Source organism: Engystomops pustulosus, chromosome 6 (genome assembly GCF_040894005.1).
Source record: "Engystomops pustulosus chromosome 6, aEngPut4.maternal, whole genome shotgun sequence".
In the NCBI taxonomy this organism is placed as follows: domain Eukaryota; kingdom Metazoa; phylum Chordata; class Amphibia; order Anura; family Leptodactylidae; genus Engystomops; species Engystomops pustulosus.
In genome coordinates, this window is record NC_092416.1 from 188,246,986 (window position 1) to 188,263,763 (window position 16,778).

At 50.9% G+C, this 16,778-nt stretch overlaps 1 protein-coding gene across 4 annotated transcripts in view; it reads left to right on the forward strand.

Annotated features, from left to right (window-relative positions):
- Nucleotides 1–16,778, forward strand: part of ABCC3 (ATP binding cassette subfamily C member 3) — an 83,587-nt gene that overhangs the window by 64,106 nt on the left and 2,703 nt on the right. For 2 of the 4 annotated variants that reach the window (XM_072112759.1, XM_072112758.1), the window contains 14 exons: nucleotides 1,194–1,281; nucleotides 1,359–1,425; nucleotides 1,503–1,629; nucleotides 1,716–1,892; nucleotides 2,271–2,438; nucleotides 4,969–5,152; nucleotides 7,223–7,328; nucleotides 7,408–7,555; nucleotides 7,630–7,837; nucleotides 7,913–8,223; nucleotides 15,352–15,551; nucleotides 15,879–16,016; nucleotides 16,160–16,286; nucleotides 16,534–16,635. In XM_072112759.1, the coding sequence (XP_071968860.1) occupies nucleotides 1,194–1,281; nucleotides 1,359–1,425; nucleotides 1,503–1,629; nucleotides 1,716–1,892; nucleotides 2,271–2,438; nucleotides 4,969–5,152; nucleotides 7,223–7,328; nucleotides 7,408–7,555; nucleotides 7,630–7,837; nucleotides 7,913–8,223; nucleotides 15,352–15,551; nucleotides 15,879–16,016; nucleotides 16,160–16,286; nucleotides 16,534–16,635 (2,151 nt within the window). Of the gene's footprint in view, nucleotides 1–1,193; nucleotides 1,282–1,358; nucleotides 1,426–1,502; nucleotides 1,630–1,715; nucleotides 1,893–2,270; nucleotides 2,439–4,968; nucleotides 5,153–7,222; nucleotides 7,329–7,407; nucleotides 7,556–7,629; nucleotides 7,838–7,912; nucleotides 8,224–15,351; nucleotides 15,552–15,878; nucleotides 16,017–16,159; nucleotides 16,287–16,533; nucleotides 16,636–16,778 lie in introns of those variants that run through there. The other 2 variants (XM_072112760.1, XR_011847864.1) reach the window with 2 other exon arrangements.

Sequence of the window (16,778 nt, forward strand, 5' to 3'; positions counted from 1 at the left end):
ATCCGGCATCTATCAGCTCCTATTAATACTGATAATATCTGATAATCCGGCATCTATCAGCTCCTATTAATAATGATAATATCTGATAATCCGGCATCTATCAGCTCCTATTAATAATGATAATATCTGATAATCCGGCATCGTCTGATAATCCGGCATCTATCAACTCCTATTAATACTGATAATATCTGATAATCCGGCATCTATCAGCTCCTATTAATACTGATAATATCTGATAATCCGGCATCTATCAGCCCCTATTAATACTGATAATATCTGATAATCCGGCATCTATCAGCTCCTATTAATACTGATAATATCTGATAATCCGGCATCTATCAGCTCCTATTAATAATGATAATATCTGATAATCCGGCATCTATCAGCTCCTATTAATAATGATAATATCTGATAATCCGGCATCGTCTGATAATCCGGCATCTATCAACTCCTATTAATACTGATAATATCTGATAATCCGGCATCTATCAGCTCCTATTAATACTGATAATATCTGATAATCCGGCATCTATCAGATCCTATTAATAATGATAATATCTGATAATCCGGCATCTATCAGCTCCTATTAATAATGATAATATCTGATAATCCGGCATCGTCTGATAATCCGGCATCTATCAACTCCTATTAATACTGATAATATCTGATAATCCGGCATCTATCAGCTCCTATTAATACTGATAATATCTGATAATCCGGCATCTATCAGCCCCTATTAATACTGATAATATCTGATAATCCGGCATCTATCAGCTCCTATTAATAATGATAATATCTGATAATCCGGCATCGTCTGATAATCCGGCATCTATCAACTCCTATTAATACTGATAATATCTGATAATCCGGCATCTATCAGCTCCTATTAATACTGATAATATCTGATAATCCGGCATCTATCAGCCCCTATTAATACTGATAATATCTGATAATCCGGCATCTATCAGCTCCTAATAATACTGATAATATCTGATAATCCGGCATCTATCAGCTCCTATTAATACTGATAATATCTGATAATCCGGCATCTATCAGCTCCTATTAATACTGATAATATCTGATAATCCAGCATCGTCTGATAGTCCGGCATCTATCAGCTCCTATTAATACTGATAATATCTGATAATCCGGCATGGGATCCCTGTGACCTTGTGCTTTGGACCTCCCCGCAGGCCAGCGTCTCCATCAAGAGGATCCAGAACTTTTTGGCTAATGATGAGTTGGACCCGGGGGCGGTGGATAAGGAGAAGTCGTTGAGCGGTGAGGTCCCGGAGCTGATGTGCGGCTCTTGTGTCCGATGCCGGATTATCCGTCACTTCCTCTTGTGTCTCCTCCAGGCGTGGCCATCGCGGTTCAGAACGGGACGTTCAGTTGGGCTCGGTCCAGTGATCCGGTTCTGAGCAGGTGAGAGGGCGCCCCCCAGAGGCCGGTCCCTACCGGGGCTGTATATATGTATCATCCTCCGTGTCTCCCTCCCGCAGCATCAGCCTGGTGGTCCCCACCGGCTCGCTCGTGGCCATCGTGGGTCACGTGGGATGTGGGAAGTCGTCTCTGGTGTCGGCTCTTCTGGGAGAGATGGAGAAGCTGGAAGGAGACGTCTCTGTGAGGGTCAGTACAGCATAACCTCATCCTTGTACACTGTAACGAAGCTTCAGCGCAGGACAAGCAGCGTGACCCGTGTCTGGTCCCCGCAGGGCTCCGTGGCCTACGTCCCGCAGCAGGCCTGGATACAGAACTCCTCCCTGAAGGACAACATCCTATTCGGACGACCGGAAAGCGAGAAAAATTACAAGAAGGTTCTGGAAGCGTGCGCCCTGCTGACCGACCTGGAGGTCCTGCCCGGCGGAGACCAGACCGAGATCGGAGAGAAGGTACAGCCGGCACCAGTGCTCTAATACTCTGCTGGGGATCCTTTCATCACATAGTGCCCACTACACTGCTGGGGATCCTTTCATCACATAGTGCCCACTACACTGCTGGGGATCCTGCCATCACATAGTGCCCACTACACTGCTGGGGATCCTTTCATCACATAGTGCCCACTACACTGCTGGGGATCCTGCCATCACATAGTGCCCACTACACTGCTGGGGATCCTTTCATCACATAGTGGCCATTACACTGCTGAAATACTCTGTGCTGCTGGGGATCCTTTCATCACATAGCTCCCATTGCTCTGCTGAAATACTCTGCGCTGCTAGGGATCCTTCCATCACATAGCTCCCATCACTCTGTGGTTGACCCTGTAGGGCATTAACCTCTCAGGAGGGCAGAAGCAGAGGGTGAGTCTCGCCCGCGCCGTCTACAGCAGCTCCGACGTCTACCTCCTGGATGACCCCCTCTCCGCCGTGGACGCTCACGTGGCCAAACACATCTTTGACAATGTGATTGGTCCTGACGGATTATTGCGAGGAAAAGTGAGTACTGGAAGATCCTGCGTATCTAATCCTGTGTGATACAGTCTGCTGAGCTGTGTATCTAATCCTGTGTGATACAGTCTGCTGAGCTGCGTATCTAATCCTGTGTGATACTGACTGCTGAGCTGTGTATCTAATCCTATCCTGTGTGATACTGCCTGCTGAGCTGTGTATCTAATCCTATCCTGTGTGATACTGACTGCTGAGCTGTGTATCTAATCCTCTCCTGTGTGATACTGACTGCTGAGCTGTGTATCTAATCCTATCCTGTGTGATACTGCCTGCTGAGCTGTGTATCTAATCCTATCCTGTGTGATACTGACTGCTGAGCTGTGTATCTAATCCTCTCCTGTGTGATACTGACTGCTGAGCTGTGTATCTAATCCTCTCCTGTGTGATACTGCCTGCTGAGCTGTGTATCTAAGCCCATCCTGTGTGATACTGACTGCTGAGCTGTGTATCTAATCCTCTCCTGGGTGCTACTGCCTGCTGAGCTGTGTATCTAATCCCATCCTGTGTGATACTGCCTGCTGAGCTGTGTATCTAATCCTATCATGTGTGATACTGTCTGCTGAGCTGTGTATCTCATCCTCTCCTGTGTGATACTGTCTGCTGAGCTGTGTATCTAATCCTATCCTGTGTGATACTGACTGCTGAGCTGTGTATCTAATCCCATCCTGTGTGATACTGCCTGCTGAGCTGTGTATCTAATCCTATCATGTGTGATACTGTCTGCTGAGCTGTGTATCTCATCCTCTCCTGTGTGATACTGACTGCTGAGCTGTGTATCTAATCCTATCCTGTGTGATACTGACTGCTGAGCTGTGTATCTAATCCTATCCTGTGTGATACTGCCTGCTGAGCTGTGTATCTAATCCTATCCTGTGTGATACTGACTGCTGAGCTGTGTATCTAATCCTCTCCTGTGTGATACTGACTGCTGAGCTGTGTATCTAATCCTCTCCTGTGTGATACTGCCTGCTGAGCTGTGTATCTAAGCCCATCCTGTGTGATACTGACTGCTGAGCTGTGTATCTAATCCTCTCCTGTGTGATACTGCCTGCTGAGCTGTGTATCTAAGCCCATCCTGTGTGATACTGACTGCTGAGCTGTGTATCTAATCCTCTCCTGTGTGATACTGCCTGCTGAGCTGTGTATCTAAGCCCATCCTGTGTGATACTGCCTGCTGAGCTGTGTATCTAATCCTCTCCTGTGTGATACTGCCTGCTGAGCTGTGTATCTAATCCCCTCCTATGTGATACTGACTGCTGAGCTGTGTATCTAATCCTCTCCTGTGTGATACTGCCTGCTGAGCTGTGTATCTAATCCTGTGTGACACTGACTGCTGAGCTGTGTATCTAATCCCCTTCTGCGTGATACTGCCTGCTGAGCTGTGTATCTAATCCTGTGTGATACTGACTGCTGAGCTGTGTATCTCATCCTCTCCTGTGTGATACAGTCTGCTGAGCTGTGTATCTAATCCTATCCTGTGTGATACAGTCTACTGGGCTGTGTATCTAAGCTGCACAATGTGTGATACTGTCTGCTGGGCTGTGTATCTAAGCTGCACCATGTGTGATACAGTCTGCTGAGCTGTGTATCTCATCCCCTCCTGTGTGATACTGTCTGCTGAGCTGTGTATCTAATCCTATCCTGTGTGATACTGTCTGCTGAGCTGTGTATCTAATCCTATCCTGTGTGATACTGCCTGCTGAGTTGTGTATCTAATCCTCCCCTGTGTGATACTGCCTGCTGAGCTGTGTATCTAATCCACCCTGTGTGATACTGTCTGCTGAGCTGTGTATCTAATCCTCTCCTCCGTGCTAATGTCTGCCGAGCTGTGTATCTAATCCTATCCTGTGTGATACTGTCTGCTGAGCTGTGTATCTAATCCTATCCTGTGTGATACTGCCTGCTGAGTTGTGTATCTAATCCTCTCCTGTTTGATAGTTTGCTGAGTTGTATCTAATCCTCTCCTGTGTGATACAGTCTGCTGAGCTGTGTATCTAATCCTATCCTGTGTGATACTGCCTGCTGAGCTGTGTATCTAATCCCATCCTGTGTGATACTGTCTGCTGAGCTGTGTATCTAATCCCATCCTGTGTGATACTGACTGCTGAGTTGTGTATCTCATCCCCTCCTGTGTGATACTGCCTGCTGAGCTGTGTATCTAATCCTCCCCTGTGTGATACTGTCTGCTGAGCTGTGTATCTAATCCTATCCTATGTGATACTGTCTGCTGAGCTGTGTATCTAATCCTCTCCTGTGTGATACTGACTGCTGAGTTGTGTATCTCATCCCCTCCTGTGTGATACTGTCTGCTGAGCTGTGTATCTAATCCTCTCCTGTGTGATACTGTCTGCTGAGCGGTGTATCTAATCCCATCCTGTGTGATACAGTCTGCTGAGCTGTGTATCTAATCCTATCCTGTGTGATACAGTCTGCTGGGCTGTGTATCTAAGCTGCACTATGTGTGATACAGTCTGCTGGGCTGTGTATCTAAGCTGCACCATGTGTGATACTCCCTCAGACTCGGCTCCTGGTCACACACGGGATCAGTTTCCTGCCGCAGGTGGATCACATTGTGGTGATTGTGGACGGGAAGGTGTCGGAGACCGGATCGTACCAGGAGCTGCTGGCGCAGAACGGGGCGTTTGCCGAATTCCTGCGCAACTATTCGTTTGATGACAACATAGAAGAGGAGGAGCTGATAAGTAAGTGATGCCCCGCCCCCTGGTGCACTCCTCCCCCCGTGTACATGGTGTCCGGCGCACTCCTCCCCCCGTGTACATGGTGTCCGGCGCACTCCTCCCCCCGTGTACAGCGTGTCCGGCGCACTCCTCCCCCCGTGTACGGCGTGTCCGGTGCACTCCTCCCCCCGTGTACAGCGTGTCCAGTGCACTCCTCCCCCCGTGTACAGCGTGTCCGGCGCACTCCTCCCCCCGTGTACAGCGTGTCCGGCGCACTCCTCCCCCTGTGTACAGCGTGTCCGGTGCACTCCTCCCCCCGTGTACAGCGTGTCCGGTGCACTCCTCCCCCCGTGTACATGGTGTCCGGCGCACTCCTCCCCCCCGTGTACATGGTGTCCGGCGCACTCCTCCCCCCCGTGTACAGCATGTCCGGTGCACTCCTCCCCCCGTGTACATGGTGTCTGGTGCACTCCTCCTCCCCGTGTACATGGTGTCCGGCGCACTCCTCCCCCCGTGTACAGCGTGTCCGGTGCACTCCACCTCCTGTGTACATCGTGATTGGTGCACTCCTCCCCCCGTGTACATCGTGATTGGTGCACTCCTCCCCCCCGTGTACAGCATGTCCGGTGCACTCCTCCCCCCGTGTACATGGTGTCCGGCGCACTCCTCCCCCCGTGTACAGCGTGTCCGGCGCACTCCTCCCCCCGTGTACAGCGTGTCCGGCGCACTCCTCCCCCCCGTGTACATGGTGTCTGGTGCACTCCTCCCCCCGTGTACAGCGTGTCCGGCGCACTCCTCCCCCCGTGTACAGCGTGTCCGGCGCACTCCTCCCCCCGTGTACAGCGTGTCCGGCGCACTCCTCCCCCCGTGTACAGCGTGTCCGGCGCACTCCTCCCCCCGTGTACAGCGTGTCCAGTGCACTCCTCCCCCCGTGTACAGCGTGTCCGGCGCACTCCTCCCCCCGTGTACAGCGTGTCCGGCGCACTCCTCCCCCTGTGTACAGCGTGTCCAGTGCACTCTTCCCCCCGTGTACAGCGTGTCCGGCGCACTCCTCCCCCCGTGTACAGCGTGTCCGATGCACTCCTCCCCCCGTGTACAGCGTGTCCGGCGCACTCCTCCCCCCGTGTACAGCGTGTCCGGTGCACTCCTCCCCCCGTGTACATTGTGTCCGATGCACTCCTCCCCCCGTGTACAGCGTGTCCGGCGCACTCCTCCCCCCGTGTACAGCGTGTCCGGTGCACTCCTCCCCCCGTGTACATTGTGTCCGATGCACTCCTCCCCCCGTGTACAGCGTGTCCGGTGCACTCCTCCCCCCGTGTACAGCGTGTCCGGTGCACTCCTCCCCCCGTGTACAGCGTGTCCGGTGCACTCCTCCCTCCGTGTACAGCGTGTCCGGCGCACTCCTCCCCCCGTGTACAGCGTGTCCGGTGCACTCCTCCCCCCGTGTACAGCGTGTCCGATGCACTCCTCCCCCCGTGTACAGCGTGTCCGGTGCACTCCTCCCTCCGTGTACAGCGTGTCCGGCGCACTCCTCCCCCCGTGTACAGCGTGTCCGGTGCACTCCACCTCCTGTATACATCGTGTCCGGTGCACTCCACCTCCTCTGTACAGCATGTCCGGTGCACTCCTCCCCCCGTGTACATTGTGTCCGATGCACTCCTCCCCCCGTGTACAGAGTGTCCGGTGCACTCCTCCCTCCGTGTACAGCATGTCCGGTGCACTCCTCCCCCCATGTACATTGTGTCCGGTGCACTCCTCCCCCCGTGTACAGCATGTCCGGTGCACTCCTCCCCCCGTGTACATTGTGTCCGATGCACTCCTCCCCCCGTGTACAGCGTGTCCGGCGCACTCCTCCCCCCGTGTACAGCGTGTCCGGTGCACTCCTCCCCCCGTGTACAGCGTGTCCGGCGCACTCCTCCCCCCGTGTACAGCGTGTCCGGTGCACTCCTCTCCCTTGTACAGCGTGTCCGGTGCACTCCTCCCCCCGTGTACAGCGTGTCCGGTGCACTCCTCCCCCCGTGTACAGCGTGTCCGGTGCACTCCTCCCTCCATGGTCCAGTACATTCCCGCGTCCTGACCTTGTGGTGCTTGCAGTGCAGGACGAGGAGGAGGTGCTCCTGGCTGAGGAGACGCTGAGTAATCACACCGACCTGGTGGACAATGAGCCCATCGCCAACGAGGCGCGCAAGAAGTTCATCAGGTGAGGCGCAGCGTGGAGAGGCACAACCAGGAGGAGGGCACCTGGCATAGCCGTAACCCATGTACCCCTCTCCCCCCAGGCAGATCAGTGTCCTCTCCTCAGACACGGAGCCGGCACACGCCATGTCCACGCGCAGAAGAGTCTGCGAAAGGAAAATGTCCGAAACGGCAGTGAAGAAGCCGCAGATGGAGAAACTGATCCAGACGGAGACGGCAGAGACGGGCAGGGTGGGTGCAGGGAGCTGCGTACAGGTAACGAGTCGCGGTCCCGGTCACTGACCCCTGGCGTTGTCCCCCCGCAGGTGAAGCTGGACGTCTTCTGGCAGTACATGCGCGCCGTGGGCCTGGCCGTCTCCTTGTTCATCTGCTTCCTGTACTGCTGTCAGAACGCCTCCGCCATCGGCGCCAACGTGTGGCTCAGCGACTGGACCAATGAGCCGGTCATCAACGGGACGCAGCAGAACACGCAGCAGAGGGTGGGGGTGTATGCCGCCCTAGGGTTACTACAAGGTCAGGAGCCTGGGAGGGTCATGTGTCTACAAGGTGGTGTGCGTCCGGTGCTGTGACTCCTCTGCTGTTCCTCAGGTGTCCTGGTGATGGCGTCCTCCTTCACCCTGGCCATGGCCGGCATTGGCGCCGCCCGGAAGCTGCACGCCGCGCTGCTGGATAATAAGATGCACACCCCGCAGTCCTTCTACGATACCACGCCCATCGGACGCATCATCAACCGCTTCTCCAAGGACATCTACGTCATCGATGAGGTCATCCCACCCACCATCCTGATGTTCCTGGCCACCTTCTTCACCTCCGTCTCCACCATGATCGTCATCGTGTCCAGCACCCCGCTCTTCGCCGTCGTCATCATCCCCCTCGCATTCATCTACTTCTTCGTACAGGTGAGCGCCAGCGCAGTGTGACCCCACCCACCCCGACACAGCGGGAGGAGGGGCCTAATACATTCCACCAATCCTGGCAGCTTTCTCCAGACATAGAAATCTCAGCTCTCACCAAAAGTAGGCGCCACAGTGCAAACATGGCCTAGAGAGACAAGATGAGGGTCACTTACCAGGACTTACCGCTTACCAGCATCAAGCATAAATTACAGGATGCCAACTCACTACACACAGCCGCCACTAGGGGGAGCTCCCTGCATACAGACTATACAGCCGCCACTAGGGGGAGCTCCCTGCATACAGATTATACACCACCACTAGGGGGAGATCACTACATACAGATTATACACCACCACTAGGGGGAGCTCCCTGCATACAGACTATACAGCCGCCACTAGGGGGAGCTCCCTGCATACAGACTATACAGCCGCCACTAGGAGGAGCTCCCTGCATACAGACTATACAGCCGCCACTAGGGGGAGCTCCTTATATACAGACTATACAGCCGCCACTAGGAGGAGCTCCCTGCATACAGACTATACAGCCGCCACTAGAAGGAGCTCCTTGTATACGGACTATACAGCCGCCACTAGGAGGAGCTCCTTGTATACAGACTATACAGCTGCCACTAGGGGGAGCTCCCTGCATACAGACTATACAGCCACCACTAGAAGGAGCTCCTTGTATACAGAATTTACAGCCGCCACTAGAAGGAGCTCCTTGTATACAGACTATACAGCCGCCACTAGGAGGAGCTCCCTGCATACAGACTATACAGCCACCACTAGAAGGAGCTCCTTGTATACAGACTATAGAGCCGCCACTAGAAGGAGCTCCTTGTATACAGACTATACAGCCGCCACTAGGAGGAGCTCCTTGTATACAGACTATACAGCCGCCACTAGGAGGAGCTCCCTGCATACAGACTATACAGCCACCACTAGAAGGAGCTCCTTGTATACAGACTATAGAGCCGCCACTAGAAGGAGCTCCTTGTATACAGACTATACAGCCGCCACTAGGAGGAGCTCCCTGCATACAGACTATACAGCCGCCACTAGAAGGAGCTCCTTGTATACGGACTATACAGCCGCCACTAGGAGGAGCTCCTTGTATACAGACTATACAGCCGCCACTAGGAGGAGCTCCCTGCATACAGACTATACAGCTGCCACTAGGAGGAGCTCTCTGCATACAGACTATACAGCCGCCACTAGGGGGAGCTCCTTGTATACAGACTATACAGCCGCCACTAGGGGGAGCTCCTTGTATACAGACTATACAGCCGCTACTAGGAGGAGCTCCCTGCATACAGACTATACAGCCGCCACTAGAAGGAGCTCCTTGTATACGGACTATACAGCCGCCACTAGGGGGAGCTCCTTGTATACAGACTATACAGCCGCCACTAAGAGGAGCTCCCTGCATACAGACTATACAGCCGCCACTAGGAGGAGCTCCCTGCATACAGACTATACAGCCGCCACTAGGGGGAGCTCCTTGTATACAGACTATACAGCCGCCACTAAGAGGAGCTCCCTGCATACAGACTATACAGCCACCACTAGAAGGAGCTCCTTGTATACAGACTATACAGCCGCCACTAGGGGGAGCTCCCTGCATACAGACTATACAGCTGCCACTAGGAGGAGCTCTCTGCATACAGACTATACAGCCGTCACTAGGAGGAGCTCCCTGCATACAGACTATACAGCCGCCACTAGGAGGAGCTCCTTGTATACAGACTATACAGCCGCCACTAGGAGGAGCTCCCTGCATACAGACTATACAGCCGCCACTAGGAGGAGCTCCCTGTATACAGACTATACAGCCACCACTAGGGGGAGCTCACTGCATACAGACTATACAGCCGCCACTAGGGGGAGCTCCCTGTATACAGACTATACAGCCGCTACTAGGGGGAGCTCACTGCATACAGACTATACAGCCGCCACTAGGAGGAGCTCCCTGCATACAGACTATACAGCCGCCACTAGAAGGAGCTCCTTGTATACAGACTATACAGTCGCCACTAGGGGGAGCTCCCTGTATACAGACTATACAGCCGCCACTAGAAGGAGCTCCTTGTATACAGACTATACAGCCGCCACTAGGGGGAGCTCCCTGCATACAGACTATACAGCCACCACTAGAAGGAGCTCCTTGTATACAGACTATAAAGCCGCCACTAGGGGGAGCTCCCTGTATACAGACTATACAGCCGCCACTAGGGGGAGCTCCCTGTATACAGACTATACAGCCACCACTAGGGGGAGCTCACTGCATACAGACTATACAGCCGCCACTAGGGGGAGCTCCCTGTATACAGACTATACACCACCACTAGGGGGAGCACACTACATACAGATTATACACCACCACTAGGGGGAGCTCACAACATACAGATTATACACCACCACTAGGGGAGATCACTATATACAGATTATACACCACCACTAGGGGGAGCTCACTACATACACATTATACACCACCACTAGGGGGAGATCACTACATACACATTATACACCACCACTAGGGGGAGATCACTACATACAGATTATACACCACCACTAGGAGGAGATCACTACATACACATTATACACCACCACTAGGAGGAGATCACTACATACAGATTATACACCACCACTAGGAGGAGCTCACTACATACAGATTATACACCACCACTAGGGAGAGATCACTACATACAGATTATACACCACCACTAGGGGGAGATCACTACATACAGATTATACACCACCACTAGGGGGAGGTCACTACATACCTATTATACATCACCACTAGGGGGAGATCACTAAATACACATTATACACCACCACTAGAAGGAGATCACTACATACACATTATACACCACCACTAGGGGGAGATCACTACATACACATTATACACCACCACTAGGAGGAGATCACTACATACAGATTATACACCACCACTAGGAGGAGATCACTACATACAGATTATACACCACCACTAGGAGGAGATCACTACATACAGATTATACACCACCACTAGGAGGAGATCACTACATACACATTATACACCACCACTAGGGGGAGATCACTACATACAGAGTATACAGCCGCCACTAGGGGGAGCTCACTACATACAGATTATACACCAGCACTAGGGGAGATCACTATATACAGATTATACACCAGCACTAGGGGGAGCTCACTACATACACATTATACACCACCACTAGGGGGAGATCACTACATACACATTATACACCACCACTAGGGGGAGATCACTACATACAGATTATACACCACCACTAGGAGGAGATCACTACATACAGATTATACACCACCACTAGGAGGAGATCACTACATACAGATTATACACCACCACTAGGGAGAGATCACTACATACAGATTATACACCACCACTAGGGGGAGATCACTACATACAGATTATACACCACCACTAGGGGGAGGTCACTACATGCCTATTATACATCACCACTAGGGGGAGATCACTAAATACACATTATATACCACCACTAGGGGGAGATCACTACATACAGATTATACACCACCACTAGGAGGAGATCACTACATACAGATTATACACCACCACTAGGAGGAGATCACTACATACACATTATTCACCACCACTAGGGGGAGATCACTACATACACATTATACACCACCACTAGGGGGAGCTCACTACATACAGATTATACACCACCACTAGGGGAGATCACTATATACAGATTATACACCACCACTAGGGGGAGCTCACTACATACACATTATACACCACCACTAGGGGGAGATCACTACATACACATTATACACCACCACTAGGGGGAGATCACTACATACACATTATACACCACCACTAGGGGGAGATCACTACATACACATTATACACCACCACTAGGAGGAGATCACTACATACAGATTATACACCACCACTAGGAGGAGCTCACTACATACAGATTATACACCACCACTAAGGAGAGATCACTACATACAGATTATACACCACCACTAGGGGGAGCTCACTACATACAGATTATACACCACCACTAGGGGGAGATCACTACATACACATTATACACCACCACTAGGGGGAGATCACTACATACACATTATATACCACCACTAGGAGGAGATCACTACATACAGATTATACACCACCACTAGGGGGAGATCACTACATACACATTATACACCACCACTAGGAGGAGATCACTACATACAGATTATACACCACCACTAGGGGGAGATCACTACATACAGATTATACACCACCACTAGGAGGAGATCACTACATACAGATTATACACCACCACTAGGAGGAGATCACTACATACACATTATACACCACCACTAGGGGGAGATCACTACATACAGATTATACACCACCACTAGGGGGAGGTCACTACATACCTATTATACATCACCACTAGGGGGAGATCACTACATACAGATTATACACCACCACTAGGGGGAGGTCACTACATACACATTATACACCACCACTAGGGGGAGATCACTACATACAGATTATACACCACCACTAGAAGGCGATCACTACATACACATTATACACCACCACTAGGGGGAGATCACTACATACACAGTATACACCACCACTAGGGGGAGATCACTACATACAGATTATACATCACCACTAGGGGGAGATCACTAAATACACATTATACACCACCACTAGAAGGCGATCACTACATACACATTATACACCACCACTAGGGGGAGATCACTACATACAGATTATACACCACCACTAGGAGGAGATCACTACATACAGATTATACACCACCACTAGGAGGAGATCACTACATACAGATTATACACCACCACTAGGGGGAGATCACTAAATACACATTATACACCACCACTAGAAGGCGATCACTACATACACATTATACACCACCACTAGGGGGAGATCACTACATACAGATTATACACCACCACTAGGAGGAGATCACTACATACAGATTATACACCACCACTAGGGGGAGATCACTGCATACAGATTATACACCACCACTAGGGGGAGATCACTACATACAGATTATACACCACCACTAGGGGGAGATCACTACATACAGATTATACACCACCACTAGGGGGAGATCACTACATACACATTATACACCACCACTAGGAGGAGATCACTACATACAGATTATACACCACCACTAGGGGGAGATCACTACATACAGATTATACACCACCACTAGGAGGAGATCACTACATACAGATTATACACCACCACTAGGGGGAGATCACTAAATACACATTATACACCACCACTAGGAGGAGATCACTACATACACATTATACACCACCACTAGGGGGAGATCCCTACATACAGATTATACACCACCACTAGGGGGAGATCACTACATACACATTATACACCACCACTAGGGGGAGCTCACTACATACAGATTATACACCACCACTAGGAGGAGATCACTACATACAGATTATACACCACCACTAGGGGGAGATCACTACATACATATTATACACCACCACTAGGGGGAGATCACTACATACAGATTATACACCACCACTAGGGGGAGATCACTACATACAGATTATACACCACCACTAGGAGGAGATCACTACATACAGATTATACACCACCACTAGGGGGAGATCACTACATACAGATTATACACCACCACTAGGGGGAGATCACTACATACACATTATACACCACCACTAGGAGGAGATCACTACATACACATTATACACCACCACTAGGGGGAGATCACTACATACACAATATACACCACCACTAGGAGGAGATCACTACATACACAATATACACCACCACTAGGGGGAGATCACTACATACACATTATACACCACCACTAGGGGGAGCTCACTACATACACATTATACACCACCACTAGGGGGAGATCACTACATACACATTATACACCACCACTAGGGGGAGATCACTACATACACATTATACACCACCACTAGGAGGAGATCACTACATACACATTATACACCACCACTAGGAGGAGATCACTACATACACATTATACACCACCACTAGGGGGAGATCACTACATACAGATTATACATCACCACTAGGGGGAGATCACTACATACACATTATACACCACCACTAGGGGGAGATCACTACATACAGATTATACACCACCACTAGGGGGAGATCACTACATACAGATTATACATCACCACTAGGAGGAGATCACTACATACACATTATACACCACCACTAGGGGGAGATCACTACATACAGATTATACATCACCACTAGGGGGAGATCACTACATACACATTATACACCACCACTAGGGGGAGATCACTACATACAGATTATACATCACCACTAGGGGGAGATCACTACATACACATTATACACCACCACTAGGAGGAGATCACTACATACACATTATACACCACCACTAGGGGGAGATCACTACATACACATTATACATCACCACTAGGAGGAGATCACTACATACACATTATACACCACCACTAGGGGGAGATCACTACATACAGATTATACATCACCACTAGGGGGAGATCACTACATACACATTATACACCACCACTAGGGGGAGATCACTACATACAGATTATACACCACCACTAGGGGGAGATCACTACATACACATTATACACCACCACTAGGAGGAGATCACTACATACACATTATACACCACCACTAGGAGGAGATCACTACATACACATTATACACCACCACTAGGGGGAGATCACTACATACAGATTATACACCACCACTAGGAGGAGATCACTACATACACATTATACACCACCACTAGGGGGAGATCACTACATACATATTATACACCACCACTAGGAGGAGATCACTACATACAGACTATACACCACCACTAGGAGGAGCTCACTACATACAGATTATACACCACCACTAGGAGGAGATCACTACATACAGATTATACACCACCACTAGGAGGAGATCACTACATACAGATTATACACCACCACTAGGGGGAGCTCCCTGCATACAGACTATACAGCCGCCACTAGGGGGAGCTTCCTGTATACAGATTATGTAGGATGTATAGCAGTGTATGTGAGTGACTCCCCTTGTGTGTTGCAGCGGTTCTACGTGGCGACGTCTCGGCAGTTGAAGCGTCTGGAGTCAGTCAGTCGGTCTCCCATCTATTCTCACTTCTCAGAGACCATCACCGGCGCCAGCATCATCCGGGCCTACGGGAGGCAGAACAGTTTTGTTCTTCTCAGTGACCACAAAGTGGATGAGAATCAGAAGAGCTACTACCCAGGAATTGCGTCTAACAGGTGCGGCAGCGGCGCGGCCCCGGGGAATGTAGTGACGGTTCCCCCCCCCCCTCGGGGTTGGGTTTTGGGTGTGATGTTTCGGCTCCGGCTGCTGCTCTCCTTTCTCTCTGCCATCAGCTTGGATCTCTCTCCGTCTTCCCGCTGCCGATATCCACATTTCACACAGACCATAGTCCTCTCCCTGTAGATATAAGGGCCACACAGCAAGCAGAGATCCTGAAGTGGGACCCAATGCATCATGCAGTGCCCGTCCCTTTAAGAAACCCAGCGCTCATTGTCCTCCCGCCTGATGCGTTTTTCTCTCTTTCCTCTCTTCCGTCTCTTCAGCTTTCTCTCGCTTTCTTGCCGTCTGCATGAACGGAGCCGCCATTCCCGCTTCCCTCTCTCTGCCGCTCGCTCAGACTCCGCCCTCACGCTCAGACTCCGCCCTCACGCTCAGACTCCGCTGCTTCTTTGTGTTTCCAGGTAAAACGTGACGCATTGATCTGTGACACTCGCTTGTTCCCCCGTCTGGTGGCCATGTCCATGTTTCCGGACTTGGGGGGGGGTCAATGCGTAAAAACCAGAAAGTGCTGCAGCGCTGATCCGAGTCTATTCCTATGTTCCAGGTGGCTCGGAATCCGGGTTGAGTTTGTGGGAAACTGCGTGGTCCTCTTTGCTGCTCTCTTTGCTGTGATTGGTCGAGAGAGTCTCAGTCCTGGTCTTGTGGGTCTCTCCGTGTCCTATGCCTTGCAGGTAGGTCCAGTAGACACACATCTCCGATGCCAGAACCTTCTATGTGACTGGCATCGGCCCAGAGGATGAGGGAGGGGTTGTGACCTAAATCCTTCTTGAGAAGTGGGCACATTGGGGACATGAGAGGATCGGAGTTGTAGTACATGTAGTACATGGAGGATGGCGTCTCTGCTCTTCCTCCGAGCTCACCTTGGGTTGTAGAAGGTTGTAGAACATCTCAAGAACATCTCCGCTGTTGAATTTTCAGGTGACAATGTCATTGAACTGGATGGTGAGAATGACCTCTGACCTGGAGACCAACATTGTGGCCGTGGAACGTGTTAAGGAATACTCAGAGACAGAAACAGAGGTAAGTGTCCAGGATAGACCACACCAGAGGCTTCTCCTAGAAGAGTCCAACATTCCCTCTGTACCTTGTGAGTGACCTCTAGGCTGTGTCTCACCTGAGGCGACCATGTGTGGTGGAGCGATGGATTATAATCTGATACCTTC